The sequence below is a fragment of the Salvelinus sp. IW2-2015 genome, linkage group LG1 (genome assembly GCF_002910315.2).
Source record: "Salvelinus sp. IW2-2015 linkage group LG1, ASM291031v2, whole genome shotgun sequence".
Taxonomy (NCBI): Eukaryota; Metazoa; Chordata; class Actinopteri; order Salmoniformes; family Salmonidae; genus Salvelinus; species Salvelinus sp. IW2-2015.
Genome location: NC_036838.1, coordinates 20421099 through 20431491, shown reverse-complemented (window position 1 = coordinate 20431491; position 10393 = coordinate 20421099). Strand labels below are relative to the sequence as shown.

The 10393-nt window shown below is 40.8% G+C and overlaps 1 protein-coding gene across 3 annotated transcripts in view; it reads left to right on the top strand.

Annotated features, from left to right (window-relative positions):
• The first annotated feature begins 1082 nt into the window (after positions 1-1082).
• Positions 1083-10393, top strand: part of LOC111962297 (pleckstrin homology domain-containing family G member 4B-like) — a 57374-nt gene continuing 48063 nt past the window's right edge. Inside the window, exon 1 of one of the 3 annotated variants that reach the window (XM_070442026.1) lies at positions 1083-1518. In XM_070442026.1, coding sequence (XP_070298127.1) covers positions 1516-1518 — 3 coding nt within the window. In that variant the 5' untranslated portion in view covers positions 1083-1515. The remainder of the gene's footprint in view (positions 1519-10393) is intronic. The other 2 variants (XM_070442010.1, XM_070441997.1) reach the window with 2 other exon arrangements.

Here is a 10393-nt window from a genome sequence, read left to right as displayed (position 1 = left end):
GGATTGAGGGAAAGATGGACAGAACAAGTACAGAGAGATCCTTGGTGAAAACCTGCTCCAGAGTGCTCAGGACCTCAGACTGGGGCGAAGGTTCACCTTCCAGCAGAACACTGACCATAAGCACACAGCCAAGACAACGCAGGAGTGGTTTCGGGACAAGTCTCTGAATGTCCTTGAGTGGCCCAGCCAGAGCCCAGACTTGAACCCAATTGAACATCTCTGGAGAGACCTGAAAATAGTTGTGCAGCAACGCTCCCCATCCAACCTGACAGAGCTTGAGTGGTTCTGCAGAGAAGAATGGGAGAAACTCCCCAAATACTGGTGTGCTAAGCTTGTAGCGTCATACCCAAGAAGCCTCAAGGATGTAATCGTTGCCAAAGGTGCTTCAACAAAGTACTGAAAATGGTCTGAATACCTTTTTAAATGTGATATTTAAGTTTTACATTTTTAAATTTACTAACATTTCTAAAAACCTGTTTTGCTTCGTCATTAAAATGTATTATGTGTAGATTGATGAGGGGGAAAAAACTATGTTATACATTTTAGTATAAGGCTGTAACGTAACAAAATGTGGAAAAAGTCAAAGGGTCTGAATACTTTCCGAATGGACTCTATAATGCACTACTTTTGGCCAGAGCCCTATGGGCCCTGGTCAAAAGTAGTGCACTATGTAGGGAATAGGGTGCCATTTGGGGTGCAGATATATATAGCCTGCAGCAGCCACTGGATGTCTTTGGTGAAGAGAGTAAAGAGAAGAGACTCTAAAGGGGACTAAGCTATGAAGCTACACCCCACCCAAGCCCTAATGATTAAAATAGAGAGAAGGGGTCCACTAGAAGGAGGGGTTGGGTTTTTTGTTCTCTCTGTTGCTGGCTGTGTGGGGGATAGAGTGTGTCTTGTAATTGTGTTGTGTGTGTGTGTGTGTGCGCCGACATTTGAATACTGATTTCACTTTAGATCTTAATACAGTATTCAAATGAATGTGTGTGGTGTCCCAAACACTCATTTAAATAATGTATTGAGATCCACATTTAAATGAAGTTTTCAAGTGTGTATGTGTGAGCGTGTGTGAATCCCACACTGGTCTGAAGCTGCTGCTGCCTCTGGAAAAAAAGCCTGAAAAGCCTGGAGGGGATTTCCTTCTGAAAGGCAAAGCTTTTCTCCTCCCCCTTCTCCAGCAGTATTTCCCTCTCTCACGCTCCCACTTGCTCCAAAAACACAGTGCTGCCAGAGAAGCTCAAGACTGGAGCCAGCGAAGCAACAGGAAGCAAGACACTTCATCGCTTGTAGCTCAACTCACTCAAACTTGCGGAAAGTCACTAAGGGATGGGAACTTTCCTACTTACTCGCAGACCACTAACTGTCATGTGGACCTACCTTCATCAATGGCATTATCTTGGCTATTAAGAAACGTGAGAAGAAGACCGCTCTCGCTAGAGTCAATTATCTGGACGGAATTATCAGGACAAAATGTGAAGAAACATTCTGCAGGATAGAAGAGATACTGTCGGAAAGATGGTAACTAATGATACTTTTTCTATTGAGCTGTCGTGTGCTTTTGTCTCCGTTGTCTCATGTTACCTCTTCCAGGTCTGTGAGTTGCGGTGCTCCACTGACCTACTGAGTGAATAACCTACGGGTTTGTCTTTCTCAGTGGCTTCTTCTGTAATGCATAAATGGAGAGTATCTTGTATGAATGTTGTATTCAAAGCACACTGTCTGCAAACTTTGAGACACAGAGTACATTATGGATTTCATAGATGAATAGCAAAGCAAGTTACCTATTTAATTTTTTTTAATGGAATTTAAATCATGGTAGCTAGCAGTTCTACTGCAGCAAGTACTGCATATTGATAAAGCCTTGATAATGTTGATTAAACACATTTATTTCAGATTAAAGTTAACAGTCACTACAAGTATTGACCATTTTGCTCTCCTAAAAAAGTGACACATATTCAATATATTGTCCCTAAAGCACAGTGTATGTTGTTAGGGGCACCGTTTCATGCAGCGAACTAAACACAGCATCTCAAGCCCCTCAAGTGTCCCTCCACTAGAGAGAAAAGAAGCTGCAGCAAAGAGTCCTCGTTTTGTTTGCAATGGCAATATGTAACTTTTTGTGCAACCCGACTAATTTCAAAAAGAAATGTATGTCTTTCTCATTGAAAGCAAGTCTAAGAAGCGGTAGATCTGTTCTACGTGCGCTATTTCTATGCTTCCCGTTCTTAAGTTTAGTTTTTGAGTCTTTTACTTTCGGTTTTGTACTCCAGCTTCAAACAACTGAAAATACAATCTTTTTGGGTATGATAAAGATACTTTCACAGCGGTTAAGATATTACAATGATTCTCTATACTATACTTGCTTCTTTTGCCACATAAACTGAAATTTAGCTAACTTTTATGTAGCAATTTCTGCATAGTACATCTTTAATCATCGTTGATGTGTCAATAATCATCTACAAGTTAATAGCAGGCTGCATTTCACACACCAAGTAGGATAGTGGGAAGACAGCCAGCACTTAATAAAATACATGGCCCTACCAAGCAAAAAGACAGTACTAGACAACAACAGATAAAGACACAAATTATACTAATCACTCCTGGAGAGATCAGGAGTCCTCTAGCTATAGAATGAAGCACTCTTCCCTGTGTCTGATCATACTGCTCACACTGCTCTGATCTGGAGAAGGGTACAGAAAAATGTCTGCAGCATTGAAGGTCTCCAAGAACACAGTAGCCTCCATCATTCTTAAGTGGAAGAAATCTGGAATCACCAAGACTCTTCCTCGAGCTGGCCCCGGGCCAAATTGAGCAATCGGAGGAGAAGGGCCTTGGTCAGGGAGGTGACCAAAAACCTGATGATCACTCTAACAGAGCTGAAGCGTTCCTCTGTGAACATGGGAGAACCTTCCAGAAGGACAACCATATCTACGGTACTCCACCAATCAGGCCTTTATGGTAGAGTGGCCAGACGGAAGCCAAGTCTCAGTGAAAGGCAGACGACAGCACGCTTGGAGTTTGCCAAAAGGCACCTAAAGACTCTTAGACCATTAGAAACAAGAATCTCTGGTCTGATGAATCCAAGATTGAACTCTTCGGCCTGAATGCCAAGCGTCACATCTGGAGGAAACCTGGCACCATCCCTACGGTGAAGTATGGTGGTGGCAGCATAATGCTGTGGGGATGTTTTTCAGCGGCAAGGACTGGAAGTAGTCAGGATCGAGGGAAAGATGAACGGAGAAAAGTACAGAGAGATCCTTGATGAACACCTGCTCCAGAACACTCAGGACCTCAGACTGGGGTTAAGGTTCACCTTCCAACAGGACAATGACCATAAGCACACAGCCAAGACAATGCAGGAGTGGCTAAGGGGCAAATCTCTGAATGTCCTTGAGTGGCCCAGCCAGAGCCCGGACTTGAACCCGATCAAACATCTCTGGAGAGACCTGAAAATAGCTGTGCAGCAATGCTCCCCATCCAACTTGACAGCGCTTGAGAGGATCTGCAGAGAAGAATGGGAGAAACTCCCCAAATACTGTTGTGCCAAGCTTGTAGCATCATACCCAAGAATACTCAAGGCTGTAATTGCTGACAAAGATACTTCAACAAAGTACTGAGTAAAGGGTATGAATACTTATATAAATGTATTATTCAAGTTTTTTCATTTTAATACATTTGCAAAAAAAATCTAAAAACCTATTTTTCTTTGTCATTATGGGGTAGATTGATTAGGGGAAAAAAACAAATGAAAATAACTATTTCATGTAATGAAACAAACTATTTCATGTAATGAAACAATGTGGAAAAAGTCAAGGGGTCTGAATACTTTCCGAATGCACTGTATAAACTGGTTACCAACGTAATTAGAATAGTACAAATCAATGTTTTGTCATACCCGTGGTATACGGTCTGATATACCACGGATTTCAGCCAATCAGCATTCAGGGCTCGAACCACCCAGTTTATATTTAATGGGTTCTAACTTAAAATTCTTTATTAGTTTACAATTGTGAAATGTATGCTCCCTGCATATAAAAACCACAAAGACTGGATCGTAATTTCTATGACTCACATGGTAGAGGAACATATTGCCTGTAGCCTACTGTACATGGTATATTTTTGTATGGAAAATGGCTGTGAGGACTTTTTCTACAATATTCAAAACATATTGACACAATTACAATCTTTAATTTGATGAAACATTGAATTTACTGCTATTAGCCGATAGAAATGCATTGAATAACAGATTAATACATGGAAAAACATCTTTCCATAGAGTGGTCAAACCGTTCGGACACCACAGACGTTTTCATGCGAAGACCGACTTTCGGGATGTCTCATGGTCTGACAAACACAGGTGTAGCTAGACCACCTTCCACCACAGAGGCGGATGTGGCGGATTGAGATGTAGCCCATGCATGGGGATTTTTTTATTATGCCGATTCAATTTTCGCAGGGCACGGACATCGGCCCTAGGGGGATAATAGGCTATATTTGGTTATTATGACATGTATTAAATAGCTGTTTAATATAATTAAACAATGTAAGTCATGACTTTATTCTTTAGTCTTGAATTGTATTAATTGCATACATTTTTGTTTCTAAAGTATGTCATTTTGAGAGAAAAAAATGTACATCTCAAAGTAAGACGCCGCACTTTTAAGACAATTGCGTTCCAAAAGAGATATCAACCTGGCTCCAGACAAAAGCTAATCTCTATTTTTGTAGCTTTCTTTATGCAGACTATCAACAGTAGCCAGCATATTGCTAGTATGGTCACTAATGAAGGTTTACTTTTGTAAATCACTTTCTCTTTAATAAATCATCTCAAATGAGCGGATTGATGGGCACTTATTTTTGCTCAGGACAGCTTTTGTGTGCCGTCTGAACGTAGCTATCAACTTCTGTACTGCTCAAGAAGTTGTGGTGTTTGAATGAACTGCCAATCGCATTGCTCAAATACGAATAGCACAACTTTTCTGCATGTAGTCTTCAATGGTTTTCAAAGGCAGACTGCGACAGAGCAGGTAAATGTTGAAATGGAATGCAAAAATATGCTAAGAAGTTACTGGCACAGTCGGTGCTGCTGCTTTGAAACTGGGGCAAATGCTGTCTCGCCACACGTTTTCCGACGGCTCTGCGTAGTATGCAATTTTGGGCGACCACTTTTGGCTTGTGAACACTACTTTCAGAACTACTGGCTAAAAAGTATACAAAAGTACCGGAGAATCTCTTAAAAACTCTAAATTCTGTTACCAAATCTGTAACAGAATTACAAAAAATCTGTAACTGAATTACTGCAATTAGTAAGTCATAGTCACAAACCACAGTTGGGTCACCTGCTACAGTCCTCCCTTCCACTGGCATACTGGTATGTTCAGCTCATAACTCTTTTCTTTCTCTTTCTGTCATCTGGTGGTCAAAGCAAGTGTTTGAGTTTTAGTTTAGTTTATGTGTGCTTGTTTGAAAAATAAGCACACATAAATCTTGAAAAAGCCATACATGCACATGAGTAAAATCATCGAGGATAACACAATAAAGTCAGGGACTTATTTCCATTGTGGTCCTCTTGAAACATTATGGCTAGGGAAGATCAAACACGGTATGACAGCAAGATAATAAAACAAAAATTAAAAGAAGAAGAACATCTATCTCGTCGTTGCAGTTACATCATAGGGGTCAGTCATATTTGCACAGAAGACGTTAAACAGTTTTTTACTTTAATTTTGAAACTGGCTAGAGAGGACGTCATTTTTATGGGCAGAAGCAACTCATTTCACTCTGAGGCTCCAGTATACAAGAAAGTACCTTTCCCAGCATTACTCCTGAGCCTGTATAAGCACACATTAGCAACACCTGATCTGGTGCTGTGATTGTGTACATCCCAAACACAGGGAAAGTAATCAGATAGATATCTGGGCACAGAACCTAGATACTAGATAGATATAGATACTCCTGTAAACCAAACACAGTCTAGCCTCAACAGGCAGCCAGTTGAGTTCCTGAAAGCAGCTCCTGCCTATGTGAGTATGTGGACTCACCTTCAATACTACCCTGATCAGCTTATTCTGGGCTATCTGGAGCTTTCTAGACAAAAATGTAGCCCTGGCATTAACCTTCCCTAGCACTTTAGTGGCCATGCTCACACCTCCCAAACTTCAATTATGGATGCATCCCAGGTAGCTAACAGAGGTTTTAGTAGTCATCACCTCGCCCCCTAACTCCACTGTGATATCAGAGGACCTACTCAATTTAAGTCTGGATCCAAAAATAATTGCCTCAGTTTTACCTCAGTGCAGAGATAGCTTATTATCTCCAAGCCATTTACTAATGTTAGTAAGCTCTGTGCTCAGTATGCTCTCCAACATAGTTTTACTTTTGTGAGACAACAGAAGTGTGGAGTCATCCGCATAAAGGAAAAGATGACAAGAACAGCATCTTTCATGTCGTTAATATACAGTAAAAACAGTAGAGGCCCAAACGCGCTCCCCTGCGGAACGCCACAACTCATTGGTTTTGCCTGAGACAGTGAACCATTAACCTGTACTACTTGCTCCCTACCTAATAAATAGGACTTTACCCAGGCTAGAGGGATATTGTTTAACCCCAGCGCCTTCAGTTTGGAGATTAGGAGCCGGTGCTTAATGTATCAAAAGCCTTTTGTAGGTCAAGTAGTACAATTCCACAGAGATTTCCTTCATCAATCTGTTTCCTGATGAAGTCAGTCAAGTGAAGTAGACATGAATCAGTGAAGTATGTTTTTCCAAAACCCGACTGAAAATCATACATTAGACTTTGTTTGTTGACATATTCATAAATGCTTGGATAGATTCTAGAATCTCATGATTAAACCAAGGGCAAGACAGTCTAGACAACCCTCCCTTTCTCCCTCCCTCCCTCCCTCTCTCTCTCTCCCTGCCTCTCTCTCCAGTTAATGTCACCTCTCCCGGCTCTTACTGACACTTACACATGAGCCACCTCTCTTTCCATTTACTGAAACCAGCATCCTTACCCACTGAGCACCAACACCGGACATCGGTGGACGTTGAAAAGTAGTTGAAATTTGGTCAATCCACCCTCGCTTTGATTTCAAAGTCCACATACATCATTTTTTGGTACGGTCCAGACTGGCTTTAATTTCAACGTCCACAGACTTTGATTTTTGGTGTGGTCCAGACCATCCTTGATTTGGCACAAACATAGACGTCCATGATTGGTCACAACTTTGGACAGCACAGTACAGTACAGTAGAGCACATAAGAGTACAGTACAGTCCTGTAGAATATAGTTCAGTACTGTACATGTAACAGTATAGCTTCCGTCCCTCTCCTCACCCCTACCTGGGCTCAAACCAGGGACTCTCTGCACACATCGACAACAGCCACCCTTGAAGCATCGTTACCCATCGCGCCACAAAAGCAGCAGCCCTTGCAGAGCAAGGGGAACAACTACTTCAAGGTCTCAGAGCGAGTGACGTCACCGATTGAAACGCTATTAGCGCGCACCACCGCTAACTAGCTAGCCATTTCACATTGGTTACATACAGTAGAGCACACTAGTATAATGTACTGTACTGAACTATACTCTACTCTACTGTGCTGTGCTGTACTGTACTCTACTAATCTCTATTGTGCTGTACTTTATTGTCCAAACTTGCGAAACATGGACGTCTATGGTTGGTTCAGCTTTGGTAGGGTCCGGACCAACGAAATATGATATTTTTGGGGGGCGGTGTGTAGAATGAAAACCACATATGCAAAGGAGGATATTGCATTTTTCTAGCTTTGTGTCCCTATTCAGGCTATATCGGCATTAAGAGAATGATATTCATATTCATAATTGTGCATTTCTGTATATTACAGATCAGGTACCCATGATGAAATTCTGTTACTGTAATTCTGATACCGGATGTCAATCCACTTCACTTACTGTAGTTCAATAACCCTTTTTTTTCAAGTCAAGGCGTCATGTCATAGCTGACACTGGTCACAAAAACACATTTTTTTTAACCGAAAATCTGCATCTGCACAGTTTTTTGAGTAACATTTTTTTGTAAAAATGTCAGTATAAATTGATAAGATTGGTCCTTGTGCATAGAGTTGAATGGTTTGTTAAACTTTAAATTAATGGTTTTTGTTTGACATACATTTTTAAGTAAAAAATCAGAGTCTCAGCAAAATACCATTACTGTGGAATTGCCCATACCATACATTTAGGAACTCTTTCTTCTGCATGTGCATTAAGTTCTCTTTAGATGACAACACAATATTTGATTTACTGAACCAACCCTATTGGAGATACAGTATGTGATAACTACTTTATCACAACAGGACACTCATACAGTACATACTAGTAGACCGTTATTGTAAATAAGAATTTGTTCTTAACTGACTTGCCTAGTTAAATAAAGGTTAAATAAAATAAAATATATTTTCTAAATACTGTAAATTCCATTATGAATGTAGTCAAAGAAAGTTTCCAAGATTCTCTACATAATGGCAAATGTGGCAATGATCCACATTTACAAATGCCACATTTCAGTGCAATAACACGTGATATGCTACATACAGTAGATCACAGAATAGATGTACAGAAACAGACACACTGTGTGTGTGTGTGTGTGTGTGTGTGTGTGTGTGTGTGTGTGTGTGTGTGTGTGTGTGTGNTGTGTGTGTGTGTGTGTGTGTGTGTGTGTGTGTGTGTGTGTGTGTGTGTGTGTGTGTGTGTGTGTGTGTGTGTGTGTGTGTGTGTTTCTGGATGCTGATTGGTCAGCAGACGTTTGAAGTGGTCATGGCATGTAAACAGCCACGCCTGAGCCATCTAGGCCTACATCTCCCTCCCCAGCCATTTGACAACTCATCGCATCTCAACAATGAGGCTGTTTGTGTTCACTTTGGCAGCCAAGAGTTCAGACTACTTCAGTTCAGACCACAGGATGCATTCTATGTGTTGGCAGGACTATGTGAAAACGTTACTAGCTGTGAAATCCTTCCCCCATCCTGGTTTCCTCAAATCCTCTCAAAGCACACTTAAGGAGGAAGGGAGCTTGGATCCTCTCTTCCAATGAGCTTTCAGAGGAGTTGAGGAAACGAGTACGGAGGAAGCAAGGACCTGACAGCTAGTTTTCCGATTCAGTCGAATAATCCAATCTCAGCAGCTACAGATAAAAGTGTACAGGATTTAGTGTAAAGTGTGTTCTTGTAAAATTGGACTTTTAGTTGTCTTTCTGTTTAGCCCATTCAGATAACTGACATAGGGTAGGGCAGAGTACTGGTATTAATGTAGTGGATGGCTAAGTAAGTGAGCATCACTTCTGCCTTCCTGAAAACTGAAGAACCGTTGCCCCAGACCCAGAAATACCTTGGCCGGGGTTGAAATCTCGTTATACCATGTTATACCATGTTATATGCAAGATGTATATACTGTATTCTACTGTATTTTGGTCAATGCCACTGCGACATTGCTCGTCCTAATATTTACAGTATATATTTCTTCATTCCATTCTTTTACTTTTAGATTTGTGTGTATGGTTGTGACTTGTTCGATACTACTGCACTGTTGGAGTTAGGAACACAAGCATTTAGCTACACCCGTAATAACATCTGCTAAATATGTGTATGTGACCAATCACATTTGATTATTAAGGGAAAGGGGGTTACAAACTATCAAGATCCAAACACAACCTAGTCAGTTGTACAACTGAATGCATTCAACTGAAATGTGTCTTCTGCATTTAACCCATCCCCTCTGAATCGGGTTTACTGTCTCTAGTTCAATGTGGGTCAGGCCAGAGGAAGTCTAGACCGTTGTGATCTAGAATTACTGGCATCTATTCAGAGAAAGTATTAATATGTGGCAATAACTTTTCTAAGAGTGAGTTTCTCGTGTGAAGTCCTTCCAGGGACCGAGTGAGAGTGTAACGAAGTGATTTCCTGCCTAGACTGAGCATCAAAGGTGTTATAGCAGTCTGTCTTTTCAGGAAGAGAATGATTGTAGGTCATTGTTGTCTTCTAAGCATACTGTGGTTTTTGCAATGGTGGGTCTTCTCCTTACTTTAGGTTAAAGTGATAGTTCACCCAAATTAGAATTTAACCTCAACTTATGAATATGTAGGAAGTCATAAACAGAAGAAAAAAATTCAGGAGGAGACTCCATGCAACTTAGTGGTATACTTTATAGGGTCAGGACGATACCAGTATTGCGATAGTCGTTTGTATCGTGACAAGGAAACAAAACACGAAGCTGATTTAACTTCTTTAAGAAAACAGCCCTAATGTTGGAAACATACATCATTATGTTGTCATCCAGAGTCACATTTATTTATTTTCCAAGCTACAACAGATATTTTACATCTAGCTTTTTAAAGGACCAGAGTTGGGTCTGCTTTGTGTTT